The following is a 23,662-nucleotide window of genomic DNA, read 5'->3' on the forward strand; positions in this document are numbered from 1 at the left end:
GGTTTTTCAGCCAAGCCCCAAAGAAGAGATGACAGTAGAAATCTCTGTATTCTGAGAATTTTCCAAGTCCACTCCCCACAGACACTGATGGAGGTAAAGATTTTATCGAGAGCTTCATATTTCTGATCAGATCCATTAATGGCCTAAAGGGGACAATTAGGGCATGTCAGAGCGTATATAACTAGGAGCCCCTGGCCACCACTGCATGCTCAGAACTCACTCTTTCTTGAGTACTTGGACCCAGGAAAGAAGCATGAAGTGGCTTGGGATCCTTGGGCTGGTGGCCCTCTCAGAGTGCCTAGTCATGTAAGTGCGGGGACTGTAAGTGGCATCATCTCTCTTTCTGGGGTCTTCCTTGTCCTCTTATTCTTCCACCCATCAGGGTTAGAAGGGAATGTAATCATCCCTGACACTCTTGAAGTTCAACTCTCACTTATTGATGAGTACCGTGCCATGGGCAACATGGGGCCCAAGGGTCTTGGGGTAGGCCTGCAGGGCTGCACAACTCTGGGGGTGCCAGTCACATCATGACTTATGTGAAAATGGCTCTCCTTGAGATAGCTCAGTGCACAACCTGTGCAACTGTAAATGTGGTCTGATGAACAGCATTTCTCCTGTGATTGCTTCTAGGACTTCTCTCTGCCCTCTCTGCATTTCTGTGTGTATGTGTCTGTGTCTTCTTCTCTGTATCTCTCTCCTTTATCTCTCCACCCCCTTTGGATGTCTCTGTGCCTGCAAAACTCTCTGAGTTTTCAGTTTTTTGTTTTGTTTTTTCTACTTTGACTCTTCCTTGTTTCTCTAGCTTCTTAATTTCCCTAATTTATTCCCCATCTCCTGGCTTCCTCTCTCACCCCTCTCTTCTGCTTGAGCCCTGGAGAAAGATCTGGAAGGCGACTTCTAGGCTGATTTACCTCTAACAAGCAGTGTAACCACAGCCAAGTCACAAACTCCCTGCATTTCAAATTCCTCCCCTGTAAAAAGAGGGTAATGATCCCGCTTCGGACTCCTTCCCAGAACTTCTTAGAAAAAGATACAGTGGGATGGCAATAGCAATGGGAATGGCTGTCATTGCTGACACTTCTTACATACCAGGTACATTATATACATCATCTCACTTAACACCCAAAACATTCTATACGGACGATAGGAGTTATATTCTACCTTTTTACCTACCGAGGGGGAAACTGAGATTCCAAATGGTCATATGGCTTACCCAAGTTTACACAACAGTACCTGTATTCAGACCTAGGTCTTTGTCATGGTCTTTTCATGGCATCCTGATAATGAGAGGACACTCATAAAAATGCTTGGAAAATACACAGTGCCATTACAATGCAAGGTATGACAGTCATACTATAACACAGACAGCTGATTGCTGACCCTTCTTTGTTTCCTTTTCCCAATCCTCGGTGAAAGGATCCCTCTAACAAAGATGAAGACCATGCGAGAAACCCTCAGGGAAAAAAGCTTGCTGACAAACTTCCTGGAGAGGAACACTGGTAACAGGTCCCAGAATCGCGCCTATTACCCGAAAATGACTTTTCATCCCCTGAGGAACTACCTGGATGTGAGTGTGTTGGGCGGATGGCACTCTACAGCGCCCCCTGGTTCTCTGGCCTGGCACTGGGGTTCATCTGGAGGTGCCAGGCGGTGTGGTGGGGCTAGGGCTCCTGCAGGAAGCAGAAACACTGGGGAATACGGACCCCATTCCCAGAGAAGAGGGCACTCTCATCCTCAACTCTTGGTCGGTGGTAACTGGGCTCAGCAATGACCGGGTGGCAGGTAAACGCCCATTTCTTGCCAAAGATATGTCATTAGTTTGAGGGAGATTGTTCCTCCTGAACTACGTGAGCCACTGAGTCACAGATGAAAGGTGAGCCGTGTCTGATCGAAAGATAAAGCCAACTGCAAATCAAGATTGAAACCCCAGGCAGACAAAGGTCAGCCTCCACAGATCCAAGAAGGACACCAGTAAAAAGTTACTGAGCCCCTATGGCCTGTGACGCCATAAAAATCTAACACTATGGTTATTGTTATTGATCTTAAAAAAAGGTCTCGTCCCTTCCTCAAGAATGCATAGGACAGACTGAGTGATAGGCACAGAGTAAATACATGTAAAATGAAAGGGCCAGCAGCGTCGTGGTGATAGGACGTGGTCTCAGTTTAGAGGAAGTGGCCTGGGGTGACCTAGGAGGGCCAACTGGAGAAAGAAACAGGCTGGGCCTGAAAGGGGAGACCGGAGAGCTTCTCAAATGAACGCAGCAGGACTCGCCTGGAGGTCCAGTGCTTAAGACTCTGCGCTTCCACTGCAGGGGGACCGGGTTCGATCCCTGGTCAGGGAACTAAGAGCCTGCATGGAGGAAAAAAAAGAAAAAAATCAAATGAAGGCACCGGTCTGAGCAGAGGCTGTGAGGTGGGGCGGTTGGAAAGTGATCTCAGGAGACACGGGACACCTCGAGGGAAGCAGTACTCCGGGAATCGAGGGCGGCCAGGGCAGCCAGGTCTGACCACACCACCCCTCCCCGGCCCCTGTAGCTAGCCTATGTCGGGAACATCAGCGTTGGAACGCCCCCTCAGCAGTTCAAGGTCCTCTTTGACACCGGCTCAGGTGACCTGTGGGTGCCTTCCATCTACTGCTACAGTCGCCCCTGCCGTGAGTACCTGCCCCCCCGCCCATCTTGTACTCCCCTTCCCACCCCCTTCTCCGTCCTTGGCACCTGACGGACACACATCTCTTGTGTTCACAGGTACACACAAGCTTTTCAACCCTCACACGTCCACCACCTTCCGGCTCTGGGGCCGGCCCATCGACCTCATCTACGGCTCCGGGAGGATCATTGGATTTCTTGGCTACGACACTGTTCGGGTAACTGGAAACCAGAAGCCGAGTCAGGGCTGGCCCTGGGATCAGCCGCAGCTTACAAAACAGATGCAGTGCCAACTGGGAGGGCCCGTCTTTCCCAAAGTCCCCTAGTGGCCGGCCGCCCACCCCACAGTGTTGTGTCCCTGGGGAGACAGTGTCCCTGCTGACACACAAACTCCCAGAATGGCTGAGCCAGAGAGTGGCTTGGGGTGTGGATTTGCAGCTCCTTTGCCCATGAGCAGCTCAGGGTTCATTTTGCTGGGAGCAGGGAGAGAGGGGAAAAAAGCACCCACTCTTATAGCCTCAGGCTGTGCCAGGTACTTTCACGGTAATAACTCGTTTACTCCTGCAGCAACCCCACATAGCAAGTGCTATGATTAGCTCCACTATACAGATGAGGGAACTGAGGTGCAGAAAGCCAGGGCCTTGCCAAGGTCAGGCATCAGGTAAGCGGTGGAGCTGGGCTGGCCAGTCAGGATTCATGCAGGTGTGCGGTATTTGGAGAGAGGATAAAACTGATCTTGGGCGGTTGGGGGGAACTGAGGGCTTCGGAAATCCAGACAGGGAAAGCAGGGGGCCACAGATGTGGGAAGGGCCTGATAAATGTGGGCCCCTAAGAGGGGGCCTTTGAGTGTCTTATAAAACGTATTGCCTGCATCCCCCAAAGGGCCAGAGTTCTCTCTCTCTCTCTCTCTGTCTCTCTCTCTCTCTCACACACACACACACACACACACACACACACACATGCACACACACATCCCCAAAGCGTGTTTCCCAGGCGGAATTTTCATAAGTACCCTGGCAGCGACATTGTAACATGGGCTTCTGTCTTCCTGGGCGGATGCAAATTCCACGATGCACTGCCATGAATTCAGTCCATTTCTGTCATCAGATCATAGTGATGCCAAAGACAAGACCATCCTGCTCTCTGCTTGTTTTGCGCTCCAGTGGGAACCATTTGGTCCTGCTGGAGGCACGAGGCCAGTTTCACTCACTTCGCATGGTGTTTGCAGGACGGGCAGCGATGGTTAAAAGCCACAGCCCAGCACAAAGGGAGCCCAAATGCCAGTCCCAGCTTGGTCTAACTATCTGAGGTCAACCCAGGGCACAGGCAGGCCGCAGTTCTTTTCTGCGGTGCTCATGGCGTCTCCATCCCAGCCCAGTCCCAGCCCCACTTCCCAAACCTTTATGTGGGAACACTCTCCTCTCCTACAGATCGGGAAACTCATTGACATGGGCCAGCCGTTTGTCCTGAGCAAGGCACAGTATGGGATGGAGCATGCACCCTTTGATGGCATCCTGGGCTTGGGCTACCCCAGCCTCGCCACCCAAGGGACCACCCCCATCTTCGACACCCTGAAGAGACGAAGTCTCATTCCTCAGGCAGTCTTTGCCTTCTACTTGAGCAGGTAAGTCCGAACTGCACAAGCCCTCTCTCTAAGTCAGCTGTAAGATGCTTTCAGTTGCATGAAAACTTGTAGCCCACCTGATTCAGAAGTTTCCTGAGAGACAGTCTAGCCCGGGATAACTATGGCCCCAGGGCCACATCTGGCCCTGCCACTGGTTTTTGTAAATAAAGTTTTATGGGAACACAAGCATGCTCATGGGCTCAGGGGCAGCAGCTTGGTCCAGGGGGTGTGAAGGGAAGAGGGAGAGCCGTGGAAGGTGTCAGGATACAGGTTGGAGGAAAAGGCAACAACAGGATGTGCTGCTGGATTTCATATGGGAGGAAGGAGAGGGATGGCGGGAACATTTTACCAGGAGCCCAGAAGCAGCTACACAATTCTCAGGCACCAGCGCAAAATGAAAACGTGGGACGTCTTGTTCCAAAAGGATCAGGAGGGGCTTCCCTGGTGGCACAGTGGTTGCGAGTCCGCCTGCCGATGCAGGGGACGCGGGTTCATGCCCCGGTCCGGGAAGATCCCACATGGTGCGGAGTGGCTGGGCCCGTGAGCCATGGCCGCTGAGCCTGTGCGTCCGGAGCCAGTGCTCCACAACGGGAGAGGCCACAACAGTGAGAGGCCCGCGTACCGAAAAAAATTAAAAAAAAAAAAAAGTATTAGGAATTTCAAGACAGGGATAGCAGAGGCTCAGGGCCCTGCTGAGTGTGAGGCCCCATGGATGGCACAGGTCACACACGCTGGTGAAGCCAACCCTGGGTGAGCCTGAGCCCACACCCTTGGCACCCTCAGGCCTCGGCTTTTCTGAACAATGACAGGCTAGGCAAGGGGGCAGCCAGACCCTTCCGGCACGGTGTCCTCTGAGGGTATCTCTGAGCACTCTGGTTGCTGGGGGGGACCGGGCTCTCTTCAGATGGGTGGGTGGTCGGAACCCAGCCAGGCTGCCCAGCTTCGAACCCCTTCTGTGCCACTCACTAGTCGGTGACCCACCTCGGACAGGTCCTCAATCCCTCCGGGCCTCAATTTCCGTCTCTGTAAAATGGGGACCCTAATAGTGCCTCGGATGGGTGGAGAAGCACAGCCCTCAGTCAGTGTCTGCCGTTATTCTCCTACAACGAGCCCTCCGTCTTCCTTCTCTCCTCAGCCGAAAGGAGAATGGCAGCGTGTTGATGTTGGGTGGGGTGGACCACAGATACCACAAAGGAAAGCTCCAGTGGATACCAGTGTCCCAACCCCACTACTGGCAGATAACCATGAACCGGTAAGCCTCTCCCTCTGAGGGCCACCCCAAGTGATGCTCCCACACGCGCACACGGACACACACAGACACACAAATAAACGCACAGACACACAGTCACACACACAGATATACGCTCCACCTCCAAAGACACACGTATAAACACACGCACAGGCACACAGATACACACAAAAACACACACAGATACACACACCACCCATGGGTTCATAATCACCCCAGACCCCTGACCAGGGCTCTGACCAGGGTCCTGAACAGGGTTCAGAGAGACGTGTGCAGCCCAAGAGGGCTGCACCCACTACGCTGTAAGGCAGGGAGCACGGTTTGAAGACCCTAAAGTGCAGTGAAAAGAGGATCAGGGAGGATTTCACCAGCCTGAACAGCGTTGTGATAAGTTGACCAGCTGTCTAGGGCTACCCGGGACCCAGGGAGCTCTCACTACACAAAACTACCAGTTTCAAAACAGGGAAAGTCCTGGACAAACCAGGAAAACTGGTTTCCTTAGGGAGAAACTCCCCAGCAGTGGAGAGAGGTTGGCTGCATTCTTGAGACCTGAAAGCAACTCATACAAAGAGACACTCCCCCCACCCATAGCCACCCCCCATCCTGGGCACAGAGTGGGGCGGGGGCTGTGACAGAGAGAATCAGGAAGCCGGGATCCAGGAGTGGCCTGAGAACAAGGGGCTATAATTGACGGGATTCTGAGTGATACCCTCAGACAAAAGCTTACGTGTCCTTTGGAGGCCCCCTGGGCTAGCTCAGGCATCGCCTGGCTGGGGCCCTCAGTGTCTGAGCTGTGTGAGTGGGCCATGCTGGGAGACAACCTCTCCCAGGGCAGCCTGTGTCTCCGACACCCCTGCTCTCAGCATCTGCTGCCCCGGGGAACCCCCATCTTCACTGTGTGGGTTGACCCGTTATCGGTCACACAGCACATACAGGGCTCTGGTTGTTCCTCATCCACTTTTTCATTCATTCATTCATTCAACAAACATACATTGTGCATCCGCTGTGTGCTAGGCACTTGAGAGAGGCACTGAGGCTACTTGCCCTTACGTCTAGTAAGGCAGACGTACATGAAACGAGTCACACACATAATAATGAATTTCCACTTCGGGACATGCTAGAAATGAGGAGGAGTCTACAGAGAGTGACCAAGACAGGAGCCTGATCTAGCCTGGGGGGGAAGACTTCCCTGAAAAAGAGACAAGTAAGCTGGAACCTGGAAGATGAGGAGAAATTAGCTAAACAAAGGGGATGGGGGTCTTCTAGGAAGGGCGACCAGCACATGCCAAGGCCCTGAGGCACCAAAGAGCCTGACGCACTCAGGAGCTGAAAGGAAGTCAGCGAAGGTTAGGTGACCAGAGCAAAGGAAAACAGAGCCAGGGCGTGAGCTGAAGGGAGACAGTCAGGGAGGGGGGCGGTCATGGGGGGAGACTTCACAGTGATCCTGGTGTCCACTCTGTCCCACTGTCTCCCAGCGTCACCGTGAACGGTGTGGCTTTTGGTTGTTCCCGCGGCTGCCAGGCCATTGTGGATACCGGGACCTCGTTCCTAGTTGGCCCAAGTAGAGTGGTCACCGCCCTCCGAAGGCTCATCGGCGCCCGCCTTGTCGATAATGAGGTGAAGGGTCACGCCACAGGGTCACTCCGGGGCTCTCCACGCACCAGGGATCACCTGGGCCAACCTCTCTCCCTCTTCCTCTGACAGTATACAGTTTCATGCAGCTACGTGCCTCGCCTGCCTACCATCATCTTCAGCATCAACGGCAACGACTACCCGGTGCCCCCGCAAGCCTACATCAGAAAGGTGAAGGGCCAGCCCTGGTGCAATTGCAGGAATCCTTGGGCTCCTGCTTGCGGGAGGGCGCCCTCTGCAGGCCAAGCCACACCATTGCAGATGCCACGGAGCCCCTGTGGCTGGGCCAGTGCCTCCCACAAACCCAACCACTTGAGAGTAAGGGGCAGTCTGGGACTTCCATCATCCTGAAATAAATGGAACACTACCGCGTGCCGGCCTGGTGCGAGGCACAAGGAGAAGGGAACACTAAGGGCCTCTGCCCTCAAAGAGCTTCAGTTCAACCTGAGCCCTCAGATAGATGAACACGGAAAGTCAGCTCTAGCAATCCCTGCAATAGGCCAAGTGACGAGTGGGGTGGGTGGGCACAGTCTCAGTGTGTTGTCCCACCATAATGGTTAACGGTCTCCCTCCCACCTCGAAGGTGTCCTGGTTTGGATGACAAATTACATGGCGACCCTCGTCCTCACCTGCAACTTCCCCTTGCTAAGCCCCAGTTCCCACTCCGTGAGTTGGGGTACCAGACCCCTCTGTGGGGAGGCTGCATGCCCCCGTGAATTAAGGGGTGCACAGTGACCGCACGGCCCTCGCACAGGCTTGAGGCTTAATGTCAGCTCCCTATGGGAGTTCAGAGGAGGCTGATGGGCTCAAAGACGGCTTTGAGGAAGAAAGGGAATTTCAGTCATTCTAAACCCCCAGCCTCATGGAGGCTCGAGGAGGCCTGCATGGGTCCAGGCGAATCTCCACTGGACCCCATGCAAACGGCACCCCCGGGGGCAGAGCCGAGGGGTGCCGGGCGCAGATTAGACTGATGAGGGCTGTACACAAGGGAGCACCAGGGTGAGTCACCCAACCCGGCCTGGAGTGGCCAGGGAGGGCGAGCGTGGGGCCCGGAAGCCTTCCTAGAGGGGCTGAGCGCAGCCTCTAAGAACGGGTCGTGGGGAAGAGGGAGAAGCAAAGGGATTCCCTGCAGAGGAAACGGCGAGCAGGGTCAGAAGGAATGAGGGGAATTACAGGCCATTCTCGCTCTTGTTTAACATTTTATTCAAGTATAGTTGATATACAGTGTTGTGTTAATTTCTGCTGTACAGCAAACTGACTCAGTTATACATGTATTTGTATCCTTTTTCTTCTTCTTTGCCACTACAGTTTATCATGGGATCTTGAATTGAGCTCCCTGGGCTCTACAGTAGGGCCTTGTTTACCCATCCTCTCTATAGCGCTTTGCATCTGCTAATCCCAAACTCCCGTCCTCCCCTCCCCCAGCCCCTCTCCCTCATGGCAACCACATGCCTTGGCCGTTCTTGGTCTTGGATGGGCACCCCACTCCCGCAGCTGCTGAGAGAGCCCCTTGGTTCTTACCAAAGGAGGGAAATAAAACCGAGAAGCTGCCGGCTCCGGGTGCTGAGAGGGTGGCAGGTAAGGGCTCAGGCTGACTGGTGTGCATTTCGTCTCCCCCAGAGCCTTCGGGGCATATGTCTCAGCAGCTTGGCAGGGGGCACAGAGTACCTGAGCCGCTCGGAGACCTGGATCCTGGGCGACGTCTTCCTGAGGCTGTATTTCTCGGTTTACGATCGGAGAAACAACAGGGTTGGCCTGGCTCCCGCAGTGTAAAGGCTGGGGCCGCTTCAGCAGTCAGGCCCCCTCCAAACACACACTCACTCACACGTAGGGCACTCCCACCCACGGATGGCGGTGGACTGTGGTGCTCTGCAAAGCCCCATTCTCAGCAAAGAATAAAAGTTTCCATTCTCAACGGTGCTAATACAAATGAGTGCCTCTCTTTGGGTCGGGGAGGTACATCATGATCGGGCAGGATCTGAACCACAAGTGAGAGGAGCCCAACTGCAACTGGCTTCAAGGAAAGGGGAGACCGACTGGAAGGACACTGGGGATCCGGGACACAGGAACCACAGCAGATGCGAAGATCTCAGTGACTGGACCCAAGAAATCAGCTCCCTCTTTCTCTCCCTCACTCTTTCCCGTCTCTCATCTTTGATTCTCTTAGCCTGACCACTTTCTTCCCTCACACTTCTACACATATATCCCTAACGCATCTAATCCCTAAGGAAAGAAGCTCAGAAAAACCTCAGGCTACCAAGGAGGGCTCTGATTGGGCCACCTCAGATCACGGGTCCAGCCCTGGAGCAACAATCCTGGCGGGGGGCTTGGGGGTACTATGATTGGCTTTCCTTGATCACGTGGCCCTGCCCAACGTGATTGACAGTCTCCTCCAGCACCACGTGACTGCAGCTGGGGCGAGGCAGCCCCCAAGGAAGTGGCCGGGAGTGTTCTAGACAGTGGAAGAGTTTGTGATGGCCCCCACCAACTCCGCCCCCTCCTCTTTCAGAGGGATGGTAACGGGTAATAAAAATACCTTCTACCCTTCCCATCTCACCGGACCTTTGGCAGTGGCCTGCTCCAGGGGGGTTCTGGGTGAGGCCCTTCAAGCTGAGATGGTTCCCGTTTGTCCCCCCACCCCAGTCACCAGCTCTCTGCCACCCACACCTGCAGTGTCCGTTCTAGTCTAGTCTAGGCTTCAGGGGGGTGAAAGAGGACTGGTTGCAGAGCTGATAAAGGGGGAAAAGGTGAGAGCAGAAATGGCATTTTTTTTTAAACAGCAAATATCATGCACTGGGCTTAATGGAGACTCAAGTGAACAGTTTGTCAAACTCATTTTCCAAGTGGTCTTCATGGAACCATAAGCAATGTCTGTGTGGGGGAGAAACTACCAATAAGAGTAAGAATAATAGCTCTGGTTAATTACATATGCATTTCACTGTCTCCCCATGAGCCCCTGCGGGGCATGACCCCCACTGTACAGATGAAGGAAGTCTCCTCCAATCTTCTGGCTCCAGTAGTGGTTACAGGCACATCGTAGGGCCTCAATAAATACATGTTGAATAAATGAATGGATGAATTAGTAGATGCTTCCACTAGAACGCACTGCTGCATCCATGTCGGGAGACATATGGTGTCAGCGTGGCTTACTGCCGTAATATCAAGCAGAAAAAGTCAGGCTTTGCCTCCCTAGATGAGCCTAAGCCAGGGCTGGAGCTGTGTCGGTTAATGAGCCCACTGTTCCTGAGGCTCTATATTTGTAACCTGTGCTACCAACATGAGGAGAAATTCCGATCTTCATCAACTTTTCTTTTTTTTTTTTGACCAAGCTGCATGGCATGTGGCATCTTAGTTCCCTGACAATGGATCAAACCCACATTGCCTGCATTGGAATCGTGGACTCTTAACCACTGAACCGCCAAGGGAAGTCCCAAAGTCTGATCTTCAAAGCAGCAATCTTCTCCCACCTTCCACTTTTATCCTTTACCCAATGCAGACCAAAGAGATTTATAGCCTCCGGTGAGAGAAAAGGTAGAAAAAACAGGGAAAGATAGATCCTAAATACTTCTTGAAAGACTGTAAATCGGTACAATCTTTTTGGAATGACTTGTTCTTAAAATATGTATAGTCTTGTCCCAGTAATTTTGCTTCTAAGGTTTATGCTAAAGCGATGATCAGAAGCACCCGCAAACATAAATAAGCAGGATGTAGTCCTCAGAGTCTCCTGCAAAAGGGAAAATCTGGGACGTCCCAGGCCCAGCAAACATAAAGTGTCCACAGCACAGATAGGTCATCATGCAACCAACCGCCTTAAAACTGTGTTTCAGCTGAACATTTAATGTTGTGAGAAATCATTCCAATATGACATTGAGAGAAAAGAACAGAATACAAAACAGCATGATCCCAGGTTTGCTAAGCACATGGAAGACAATGCAGCATACTCGCCAGGCACGTACATCCTGGAGCTCTTCTGCCTGGGTTCAAATCCCACCTCTGACCCTTACCAGTCATGTGACCTTGGTAAGTTCATCTCTGGACATCAGTTTCCTATTCTGTAAATTTGGGATAAGCTCAGTTCCTCCCTCACTAATCATCAAGAAAATGCAAATCCAATGACAATGAGATACCATCTCCCATCAGTTAGGATGGTCATTATCAAAAAACAAAAGATAACAAGTGTTGACGAGGATGTGGAACCCTGTACTCTGTTGGCGGGGATGTAAAATGGTATAGCCGCTGGAAAACAGAATGGAGATTCCTCAAAAACTTAAAAAGAGAATTACTATTTGATCCAGCAATCCCACTTCTGGGTATGTATTCCAAAAAATTAACACCATGATCCTAAAGGGATATTTGTCCTGTCATGTACGTTTCAACATCATTCACAATAGCCAAGATGTAGAAACAACTTAGCTCCATCAACAGTTGAATGGATAAAGGAAATGTGGAAGAGACATAGAATGGAATATTATTCGGCCTTTAAAAAAATATACTTATAATTTATTTGGCTGTGCCAGGTCTTCGTTGCGGCACTCGGGATTCTCACTTGCGGCATGCAGGATCTTTAGCTGCATCATGCAAACTCTTAGTTGTGGCACGTGGGACCTAGTTCCCTGACCAGGGATCAAACCCAGGCCCCCTGCACTGGGAGCCCAGAGTCTTATACACTGCGCCACCAGGGAAGTCCCGGTCATGGTTTTTTATATATTTAATTTTGTTTCAGTCGATTTGATGTGATGTTAAAATTGTCCCACTTTGGCCTTTTTATATGGATTCCTAAACTTTTTGTCCAGCCCCCGGTGATCTTTGAAGGCCCTCACCTTTCTGGTCCTTCAAGATTCCCAGGCTTAATCTTGTGCATTTCTTGGCCCAGCCCTGAAATCAACCATCTCTTCAAGAATGTCCGTATCTTCTGGTGGGAAATGGTGTTTAGAGGCCACAGGCTAGGCCTCAGGATAGCCACTGTTATCAAGTTGCCATTGCTTCTCGGCTTTTCAGTGGTCAGACCCAGAAAGTAGAGATTTTCTTTAAAAAAAAAAGAAAATAATTAATTGGTACAAACGTATACTTCCAATTCAAGTTTTCAGACCGCAAGGTTTTACTTAAGCTTTTGTTTTATACGTAAACATCTCTTCTCTCTTCCACTGGAAGTCGTGCTTCATGACAACATTAGCATCAGTTACTTACTTGCTTTAACCTGTAACACACATAAGATACTCTCGAAATAACTAGCAATATCACCAACAAGAAGGTGCTGGATATAGTTGCAGATTTCTTTGGTTTTTCGTTTTGGGTTTGGTTTTGGAGGGAGGATGTGTTTGTGTGTTTGTCTTTGTTCTTAGAAGATATCCCACTCTGAATGTAGGTCAAAATTCTGCATTTTAAAGCCACTTAAGTAATGTTTTGCTGTGTGCGGCTGGGTCACCAACTTGATAGAATTAGGCTCATTTGTCTTAGTTCTCAATTTCGACAGATGTGTTTATTTATGTATTTTTAAATTCTGGAACACATTTACATGGTTGCAAAGTCAAACTATAAGACGAAAAATCACACTTCTGTCCCTGCCCCTCCCCCATAAATTACCATTTTTTTCCTTTAGTTTTTGGCTTATTCTTCCACTCTTTCTTATTGAAAATAGACACACGTATGTAAAAGTAACAAACTATAAGCACTTTTCTGGTTCCCCTTTTTGAAAAACTAAACAGTACACCCTGAAGATCTCACCCATTCCATGCCTCCCTCCATCTGCATTATGCCCAGTTGTTCGGATGCCCTATGCCTTATTCAACACTCCCCGACGGATGGTCACTACAGGTAAGTTTCTAATCTTCTGCTTTTACAAACAGTGTTGCAGTGAATGGCTTGTACATGTGTCTTTTTGTATTTTTGCCACTGTATCTTTGGGATAGTTCCCTAGAAGTAGAATTGCTGAGCTAAATGGTATAGTGTGTGGCACTTGCTAGTTGCCGTCAGATCCCCTGCGTAGGGACTGAAACACCAAAACTGAATTTTAACAATGTGCAAAAATGAGTAGGAAGACGCAGCTCCCAATCTATCACCCACCTGGTGACCAGGCCAGTCTCCCGTTGTTCTACCCAAGGGACAGGCCTGGATAGATCTCACGCAGGAACACCCACGTCCTGGGAATCCTGGAAGGAACCATAAAACTCCATCATCTTTACTTTGGCTGGAATAACAGTTTAACAGGTAGCCCTGTTCACCTCAGGCTGAGCAGGAGCTCTGAGTGATCTGTTTTGTCTTCTTTGACTGATAAGACACTTAGAAATTATTTCTTTGCATGCTTGGTTTGGTAGAGAAAATGTTTCAAGGCATGGACCCTAGTGGGGAATGATACCAGATGCTCAGCAAGTGGACATTATTAAATTCATTGGTTTATATGACCCTGGTAATCTTTCCTTACAAAAGGAAGGAAAATTAACATGGTTAAGATGCATTCCGTCTCTTACTCATTCGACCAACATGAATTGAACCCCCTCTCTGTCCCCTCTCTACTCCCACCTCTAGCCAGAAATAAAAACCTGCACAGCCTGCAGGCTGAATCCAGCACACAGTTAGTTGTTTGAGGTTTGGCTCACACTATGTTTTTTGAAAAACACACAAAAAATTAGTCGCTAACATTTAAAATCAGGGGATTTGACATAAATATCCAGACTTCTAACTTCTCTTGAAAATTTGCCAACCAGCCGCTGGTGGGAGCTGAAGAGCGACTGCCCCCAGTGGTAGGGCATGTGCTGCCCTGTGTCCCTGATGCCCGCCCAGCCCTTCCATTCATTTCTCTTGCCTCCTGGGTCGTGAGTTTGTGAGAACTGCCCTAGACTGCTAGCTCCCTGAAGATAAGGACCTCCTGTGTCTTACTTGACTTTGACTTTCCAGCATCTGACCTAGATCCCAGCACACAGGGTCCTCCGTGTATGTTTGTTGGACGATATAAAGGATCTTGTGGACGCGTGCATCACATTTCTCCCAATAGTGAAACTGTGCGACTGTGGTACTACTCTAGCCCAGACCTCTGATGCAGACTGGCATCACAGGTGCCCCTGATCTGTGCCATCTGTCCCACTACCTAAAACCACTCGCATGTCACTGGGCTGCCCCTAAAGTCTTCACTTTGCCATTTGAACTCTTTTCCTCCTAGCGATCTCTTCTCCACCTGAGGACAACAACTCACCCTTCATGACCACATTAGATCACGAATGTCAAGCATTCCTCTAGTAGTATTTACTTTTATCACGTTGTTAGCAGTGTTTCATCTCCAAGTCGGAAACAGTCTCCCCACTCTTAGTCCATGCGGTTCAGTTGGTTTTTCAGCTAAGCCCCAAAGAAGAGATGACAGTAGAAATCTCTGTATTCTGAGAATTTTCCAAGTCCACTCCCCACAGACACTGATGGAGGTAAAGATTTTATCGAGAGGTTCGTATTTCTAATCAGATCCATTAGTGGCCTAAGGGGGACAATTAGGGCATGTCAGAGCGTATATAACTAGGAGCCCCTGGCCACCACTGCATGCTCAGAACTCACTCTTTCCTGAGTACTTGGACCCAGGAAAGAAGCATGAAGTGGCTTGGGATCCTTGGGCTGGTGGCCCTCTCAGAGTGCCTAGTCATGTAAGTGCGGGGACTGTAAGTGGCATCATCTCTCTTTCTGGGGTCTACCTTGTCCTCTTATTCTTCCACCCATCAGGGTTAGAAGGGAATGTAATCATCCCTGACACTCTTGAAGTTCAACTCTCACTTATTGATGAGTACCGTGCCATGGGCAACATGGGGCCCAAGGGTCTTGGGGTAGGCCTGCAGGGCTGCACAACTCTGGGGGTGCCAGTCACATCATGACTTATGTGAAAATGGCTCTCCTTGAGATAGCTCAGTGCACAACCTGTGCAACTGTAAATGTGGTCTGATGAACAGCATTTCTCCTGTGATTGCTTCTAGGACTTCTCTCTGCCCTCTCTGCATTTCTGTGTGTATGTGTCTGTGTCTTCTTCTCTGTATCTCTCTCCTTTATCTCTCCACCCCCTTTGGATGTCTCTGTGCCTGCAAAACTCTCTGAGTTTTCAGTTTTTTGTTTTGTTTTTTCTACTTTGACTCTTCCTTGTTTCTCTAGCTTCTTAATTTCCCTAATTTATTGCCCATCTCCTGGCTTCCTCTCTCACCCCTCTCTTCTGCTTGAGCCCTGGAGAAAGATCTGGAAGGCGACTTCTAGGCTGATTTACCTCTAACAAGCAGTGTGACCACAGCCAAGTCACAAACTCCCTGCATTTCAAATTCCTCCCCTGTAAAAAGAGGATAATGATGCCCCTTCGGACTCCTTCCCAGAACTTCTTAGAAAAAGATACAGTGGGATGGCAATAGCAATGGGAATGGCTGTCATTGTTGACACTTCTTACATATCAGGTACATTATATGCACTATCTCACTTAACACCCAAAACATTCTATATGGGCGATGGGGGTTATTATATTCCATGTTTTTACCTACGCATGGGGAAACTGACTCCAAATGGTCATACGGCTTACCCAAGATTACAGAACAGAACCTGTAGTCAAACCTAGGCATTTGCCATCGCCTTTGCATAGCGTCCTGATATGAGAGAACACTCATAAAAAATGCTTGGAATATACACAGTGCCATTACAATGCAAGGTATGACAGTCATACTATAACGCAGACAGCTGATTGCTGACCCTTCTTTGTTTCCTTTTCCCAATCCTCGGTGAAAGGATCCCTCTAACAAAGATGAAGACCATGCGAGAAACCCTCAGGGAAAAAAATTTGCTGACAAACTTCCTGTTGAATAACAATGACGACAGGTCCCAGAATGTCGCTCATGACCCAAAATTATCTCTTCATCCCCTGAGGAACTACCTGGATGTGAGTGTGTTGGGCGGATGGCACTCTACAGCGCCCCCTGGTTCTCTGGCCTGGCACTGGGGTTCATCTGGAGGCGCCAGGCGGTGTGGTGGGGCTAGGGCTCCTGCAGGAAGCAGAAACACTGGGGAATACGGACCCCATTCCCAGAGAAGAGGGCACTCTCATCCTCAACTCTTGGTCGGTGGTAACTGGGCTCAGCAATGACCGGGTGGCAGGTAAACGCCCATTTCTTGCCAAAGATATGTCATTAGTTTGAGGGAGATTGTTCCTCCTGAACTAAGGGAGCCACTGAGTCACAGATGAAAGGTGAGCCGTGTCTGATCGAAAGATAAAGCCAACTGCAAATCAAGATTGAAACCCCAGGCAGACAAAGGTCAGCCTCCGCAGATCCAAGAAGGACACCAGTAAAATGTTACTGAGCCCCTATGGCCTGTGACGCCATAAAAATCTAACACTATGGTTATTGTTATTGATCTTAAAAAAAGGTCTCGTCTCTTCCTCAAGAATGCATAGGACAGGCTGAGTGATAGGCACAGAGTAAATACATGTCAAATGAAAGGGCCAGCAGCGTCGTGGTGATAGGACGTGGTCTCAGTTTAGAGGAAGTGGCCTGGGGTGACCTAGGAGGGCCAACTGGAGAAAGAAACAGGCTGGGCCTGAAAGGGGAGACCGGAGAGCTTCTCAAATGAACGCAGCAGGACTCGCCTGGAGGTCCAGTGCTTAAGACTCTGCGCTTCCACTGCAGGGGGACCGGGTTCAATCCCTGGTCAGGGAACTAAGAGCCCGCATGGAGGAAAAAAAAGAAAAAAATCAAATGAAGGCACCGGTCTGAGCAGAGGCTGTGAGGTGGGGCGGTTGGGAAGTGATCTCAGGAGACACGGGACACCTTGAGGGAAGCAGTACTCCGGGAATCGAGGGCGGCCAGGGCAGCCAGGTCTGACCACACCACCCCTCCCCGGCCCCTGTAGGTAGCCTATGTCGGCAACATCAGCATTGGAACGCCCCCTCAGCAGTTCAAGGTCGTCTTTGACACCGGCTCAGCTGACTTGTGGGTGCCTTCCACCTACTGCGACAGTCGCCCCTGCTGTGAGTACCTGCCCCCCCCCGCCCATCTTGTACTCCCCCTCCCACCCCCTTCTCCATCCTTGGCACCTGACGGACACACATCTCTTGTGTCCGCAGATACACACAATGTCTTCAACCCTCACGTGTCCACCACCTTCCGGCTCTCGGGCATGCCCGTCGACCTCACCTATGGCTCCGGGAGGATGGTTGGATTTCTTGGCTACGACACTGTTCGGGTAACTGGAAACCAGAAGCCGAGTCAGGGCTGGCCCTGGGATCAACCGCAGCTTACAAAACAGATGCAGGGCCAACTGGGAGGGCCCGTCTTTCCCAAAGTCCCCTAGTGGCCGGCCGCCCACCCCACAGTGTTGTGTCCCTGGGGAGACAGTGTCCCTGCTGACACACAAACTCCCAGAATGGCTGAGCCAGAGAGTGGCTTGGGGTGTGGATTTGCAGCTCCTTTGCCCATGAGCAGCTCAGGGTTCATTTTGCTGGGAGCAGGGAGAGAGGGGAAAAAAGCACCCACTCTTATATCCTCAGGCTGTGCCAGGTACTTTCACGGTAATAACTCGTTTACTCCTGCAGCAACCCCACATAGCAAGTGCTATGATTAGCTCCACTATACAGATGAGGGAACTGAGGTGCAGAAAGCCAGGGCCTTGCCAAGGTCAGGCATCAGGTAAGCGGTGGAGCTGGGCTGGCCAGTCAGGATTCATGCAGGTGTGCGGTATTTGGAGAGAGGATAAAACTGATCTTGGGCGGTTGGGGGGAACTGAGGGCTTCGGAAATCCAGACAGGGAAAGCAGGGGGCCACAGATGTGGGAAGGGGCTGATAAATGTGGGCCCCTAAGAGGGGGCCTTTGAGTGTCTTATAAAACGTATTGCCTGCATCCCCCAAAGGGCCTGAGTTCTCTCTCTCTCTCTCTCTGTCTCTCTCTCTCTCTCACACACACACACACACACACACACACACACACACATGCACACACACATCCCCAAAGCGTGTTTCCCAGGCGGAATTTTCATAAGTACCCTGGCAGCGACATTGTAAAATGGGCTTCTGTCTTCCTGGGCGGATGCAAATTCCACGATGCACTGCCATGAATTCAGTCCATTTCTGTCATCAGATCATAGTGATGCCAAAGACAAGACCATCCTGCTCTCTGCTTGTTTTGCGCTCCAGTGGGAACCATTTGGTCCTGTTGGAAGCATGTGGCCAGTTTCACTCACTTCGCATGGTGTTTGCAGGACGGGCAGCGATGGTTAAAAGCCACAGCCCAGCACAAAGGGAGCCCAAATGCCAGTCCCAGCTTGGTCTAACTATCTGAGGTCAACCCAGGGCACAGGCAGGCCGCAGCTCTTTTCTGCGGTGCTCATGGCGTCTCCATCCCAGCCCAGTCCCAGCCCCACTTCCCAAACCTTTATGTGGGAACACTCTCCTCTCCCACAGATCGGGAAACTTGTCGATGTGGTCCAGCCGTTTGCCCTGAGCAAGGCACAGTATGGGTTGGAGCATGCACCCTTTGATGGCATCCTAGGCTTGGGCTACCGCAGCCTCGCCATCCAAGGGACCATCCCTGTCTTCGACAACCTGAAGAGACGAGGCGTCATTTCTCAGGCAGTCTTTGCCTTCTACTTGAGCACGTAAGTCTGAACTGCACAAGCCCTCTCTCTAAGTCAGCTGTAAGATGCTTTCAGTTGCATCAAAACTTGTAGCCCAGCTGATCCAGAAGTTTCCTGAGAGACAGTCTAGCCCTGGATAACTATGGCCCCAGGGCCACATCTGGCCCTGCCACTGGTTTTTGTAAATAAAGTTTTATGGGAACACAAGCATGCTCATGGGCTCAGGGGCAGCAGCTTGGTCCAGGGGGTGTGAAGGGAAGAGGGAGAGCCGTGGAAGGTGTCAGGATACAGGTTGGAGGAAAAGGCAACAACAGGATGTGCTGATGGATTTCATATGGAAGGAAGGAGAGGGATGGCGGGAACATTTTACCAGGAGCCCAGAAGCAGCTACACAATTCGCAGGCACCAGCGCAAAATGAAAACGTGGGACGTCTTGTTCCAAAAGGATCAGGAGGGGCTTCCCTGGTGGCACAGTGGTTGCGAGTCCGCCTGCCGATGCAGGGGACGCGGGTTCATGCCCCGGTCCGGGAAGATCCCACATGGCGCGGAGTGGCTGGGCCCGTGAGCCATGGCCGCTGAGCCTGCGCGTCTGGAGCCTGTGCTCCGCAACGGGAGAGGCCACAACAGTGAGAGGCCCGCGTAACGAAAAAAATTAAAAAAAAAAAAAAGTATTAGGAATTTCAAGACAGGGATAGCAGAGGCTCAGGGCCCTGCTGAGTGTGAGGCCCCATGGATGGCACAGGTCACACACGCTGGTGAAGCCAACCCTGGGTGAGCCTGAACCCACACCCTTGGCACCCTCGGGCCTCGGCTTTTCTGAACAATGACAGGCTAGGCGAGGGGGCAGCCAGACCCCTCCGGTACGGTGTCCTCTGAGGGTATCTCTGAGCACTCTGGTTGCTGGAGGGGACCAGGCCCTCTTCAGAAGGGTGGGTGGTCGGAGCCCAGCCAGGCTGCCCAGCTTCAAACCCCTTCTGTGCCACTCACTAGTCGGTGACCCACCTCGGACAGGTCCTCAATCCCTCCGGGCCTCAATTTCCGTCTCTGTAAAATGGGGACCCTAATAGTGCCTCGGATGGGTGGAGAAGCACAGCCCTCAGACAGTGTCTGCCGTTATTCTCCTACAACGAGCCCTCCGTCTTCCTTCTCTCCTCAGCCAGAAGGAGAGTGGCAGCATTATGATGTTGGGTGGGGTGGACCACAGATACCACAAAGGAAAGCTCCAGTGGATACCAGTGTCCCAACCCCACTACTGGCAGATAACCATGAACCGGTAAGCCTCTCCCTCTGAGGGCCACCCCAAGTGATGCTCCCACACGCGCACACGGACACACACAGACACACAAATAAACGCACAGACACACAGTCACACACACAGATATACGCTCCACCTCCAAAGACACACGTATAAACACACGCACAGGCACACAGATACACACAAAAACACACACAGATACACACACCACCCATGGGTTCATAATCACCCCAGACCCCTGACCAGGGCTCTGACCAGGGTCCTGAACAGGGTTCAGAGAGACGTGTGCAGCCCAAGAGGGCTGCACCCACTACGCTGTAAGGCAGGGAGCACGGTTTGAAGACCCTAAAGTGCAGTGAAAAGAGGATCAGGGAGGATTTCACCAGCCTGAACAGCGTTGTGATAAGTTGACCAGCTGTCTAGGGCTACCCGGGACCCAGGGAGCTCTCACTACACAAAACTACCAGTTTCAAAACAGGGAAAGTCCTGGACAAACCAGGAAAACTGGTTCCCTTAGGGAGAAACTCCCCAGCAGTGGAGAGAGGTTGGCTGCATTCTTGAGACCTGAAAGCAACTCATACAAAGAGACACTCCCCCCACCCATAGCCACCCCCCATCCCGGGCACAGAGTGGGGCGGGGGCTGTGACAGAGAGAATCAGGAAGCCGGGATCCAGGAGTGGCCTGAGAACAAGGGGCTATAATTGACGGGATTCTGAGTGATACCCTCAGACAAAAGCTTACGTGTCCTTTGGAGGCCCCCTGGGCTAGCTCAGGCATCGCCTGGCTGGGGCCCTCAGTGTCTGAGCTGTGTGAGTGGGCCATGCTGGGAGACAACCTCTCCCAGGGCAGCCTGTGTCTCCGACACCCCTGCTCTCAGCATCTGCTGCCCCGGGGAACCCCCATCTTCACTGTGTGGGTTGACCCGTTATCGGTCACACAGCACATACAGGGCTCTGGTTGTTCCTCATCCACTTTTTCATTCATTCATTCATTCAACAAACATACATTGTGCATCCGCTGTGTGCTAGGCACTTGAGAGAGGCACTGAGGCTACTTGCCCTTACGTCTAGTAAGGCAGACGTACATGAAATGAGTCACACACATAATAATGAATTTCCACTTCGGGACATGCTAGAAATGAGGAGGAGTCTACAGAGAGTGACCAAGACAGGAGCCTGATCTAGCCTGGGGGGGAAGACTTCCCTGAAAAAGAGACAAGTAAGCTGGAACCTGGAAGATGAGGAGAAATTAGCTAAACAAAGGGGATGGGGGTCTTCTAGGAAGGGCGACCAGCACATGCCAAGGCCCTGAGGCACCAAAGAGCCTGACGCACTCAGGAGCTGAAAGGAAGTCAGCGAAGGTTAGGTGACCAGAGCAAAGGAAAACAGAGCCAGGGCGTGAGCTGAAGGGAGACAGTCAGGGAGGGGGGCGGTCATGGGGGGAGACTTCACAGTGATCCTGGTGTCCACTCTGTCCCACTGTCTCCCAGCATCACCATGAACGGTGTGGTTTTTGGTTGTTCCGGCGGCTGCCAGGCCATTTTGGATACCGGGACCTCGTTGGTGCTCGGCCCGAGCCGACTGGTCACCGCCATCCAGATGCTCATCAGCGCCAGCCCTGTCGGTCACGAGGTGACGGGTCACGCCACGGGGTCACGAGGTGAAGGGTCACGCCACAGGGTCACACACCAGGGATCACCTGGGCCAACCTCTCTCCCTCTTCCTCTGACAGTATGCAGTTTCATGCAGCTACGTGCCTCGCCTGCCTACCATCATCTTCAGCATCAACGGCAACGACTACCCGGTGCCCCCGCAAGCCTACATCAGAAAGGTGAAGGGCCAGCCCTGGTGCAATTGCAGGAACCCTTGGGCTCCTGCTTGCGGGAGGGCGCCCTCTGCAGGCCAAGCCACACCATTGCAGATGCCACGGAGCCCCTGTGGCTGGGCCAGTGCCTCCCACAAACCCAACCACTTGAGAGTAAGGGGCAGTCTGGGACTTCCATCATCCTGAAATAAATGGAACACTACCGCGTGCCGGCCTGGTGCGAGGCACAAGGAGAAGGGAACACTAAGGGCCTCTGCCCTCAAAGAGCTTCAGTTCAACCTGAGCCCTCAGATAGATGAACACGGAAAGTCAGCTCTAGCAATCGCTGCAATAGGCCAAGTGACGAGTGGGGTGGGTGGGCACAGTCTCAGTGTGTTGTCCCACCATAATGGTTAACGGTCTCCCTCCCACCTCGAAGGTGTCCTGGTTTGGATGACAAATTACATGGCGACCCTCATCCTCACCTGCAACTTCCCCTTGCTAAGCCCCAGTTCCCACTCCGTGAGTTGGGGTACCAGACCCCTCTGTGGGGAGGCTGCATGCCCCCGTGAATTAAGGGGTGCACAGTGACCGCACGGCCCTCGCACAGGCTTGAGGCTTAATGTCAGCTCCCTATGGGAGTTCAGAGGAGGCTGATGGGCTCAAAGACGGCTTTGAGGAAGAAAGGGAATTTCAGTCATTCTAAACCCCCAGCCTCATGGAGGCTCGAGGAGGCCTGCATGGGTCCAGGCGAATCTCCACTGGACCCCATGCAAACGGCACCCCCGGGGGCAGAGCCGAGGGGTGCCGGGCGCAGATTAGACTGATGAGGGCTGTACACAAGGGAGCACCAGGGTGAGTCACCCAACCCGGCCTGGAGTGGCCAGGGAGGGCGAGCGTGGGGCCCGGAAGCCTTCCTAGAGGGGCTGAGCGCAGCCTCTAAGAACGGGTCGTGGGGAAGAGGGAGAAGCAAAGGGATTCCCTGCAGAGGAAACGGCGAGCAGGGTCAGAAGGAATGAGGGGAATTACAGGCCATTCTCGCTCTTGTTTAACATTTTATTCAAGTATAGTTGATATACAGTGTTGTGTTAATTTCTGCTGTACAGCAAACTGACTCAGTTATACATGTATTTGTATCCTTTTTCTTCTTCTTTGCCACTACAGTTTATCACGGGATCTTGAATTGAGCTCCCTGGGCTCTACAGTAGGGCCTTGTTTACCCATCCTCTCTATAGCGCTTTGCATATGCTAATCCCAAACTCCCGTCCTCCCCTCCCCCAGCCCCTCTCCCTCATGGCAACCACATGCCTTGGCCGTTCTTGGTCTTGGATGGGCACCCCACTTCCGCAGCTGCTGAGAGAGCCCCTTGGTCCTTACCAAAGGAGGGAAATAAAACCGAGAAGCTGCCGGCTCCGGGTGCTGAGAGGGTGGCAGGTAAGGGCTCAGGCTGACTGGTGTGCATTTCCGTCTCCCCCAGAACCTTCAGGGCCAATGCCTCAGCAACTTTGGAGGGGGCACAGAGAACATGAGCCACTCGGAGACCTGGATCCTGGGCGACGTCTTCCTGAGGCTGTATTTCTCGGTTTACGATCGGGGAAACAACAGGGTTGGCCTGGCTCCCGCAGTGTAAAGGCTGGGGCCGCTTCAGCAGTCAGGCCCCCTCCAAACACACACTCACTCACACGTAGGGCACTCCCACCCACGGATGGCGGTGGACTGTGGTGCTCTGCAAAGCCCCATTCTCAGCAAAGAATAAAAGTTTCCATTCTCAACGGTGCTAATACAAATGAGTGCCTCTCTTTGGGTCGGGGAGGTACATCATGATCGGGCAGGATCTGAACCACAAGTGAGAGGAGCCCAACTGCAACTGGCTTC

General features: G+C 51.9%; 2 protein-coding genes across 2 annotated transcripts; both read left to right on the forward strand.

Annotated features, from left to right (window-relative positions):
* Positions 1-235: 235 nt before the first annotated feature.
* On the forward strand, positions 236-8,926 carry LOC116757853 (pregnancy-associated glycoprotein 2-like). Its single transcript, XM_032640227.1, has 9 exons — positions 236-306; positions 1,417-1,567; positions 2,536-2,653; positions 2,748-2,866; positions 4,079-4,272; positions 5,408-5,524; positions 6,997-7,138; positions 7,226-7,324; positions 8,774-8,926. Exons 1-9 carry the CDS (start codon positions 254-256, stop codon positions 8,924-8,926), a joined length of 1,146 nt encoding a protein of 381 aa, XP_032496118.1. The 5' UTR covers positions 236-253.
* A 5,751-nt stretch (positions 8,927-14,677) lies between these two features.
* Positions 14,678-23,417, forward strand: LOC116757831 (pregnancy-associated glycoprotein 2-like). Its single transcript, XM_032640166.1, has 9 exons — positions 14,678-14,778; positions 15,890-16,040; positions 17,009-17,126; positions 17,223-17,341; positions 18,556-18,749; positions 19,885-20,001; positions 21,474-21,615; positions 21,716-21,814; positions 23,265-23,417. The coding sequence occupies exons 1-9, from the start codon at positions 14,678-14,680 to the stop codon at positions 23,415-23,417; spliced, it is 1,194 nt and encodes a 397-aa protein (XP_032496057.1).
* Positions 23,418-23,662: the final 245 nt, after the last annotated feature.

The sequence above is a fragment of the Phocoena sinus genome, chromosome 8, assembly GCF_008692025.1.
Source record: "Phocoena sinus isolate mPhoSin1 chromosome 8, mPhoSin1.pri, whole genome shotgun sequence".
Lineage (NCBI taxonomy): Eukaryota > Metazoa > Chordata > Mammalia > Artiodactyla > Phocoenidae > Phocoena > Phocoena sinus.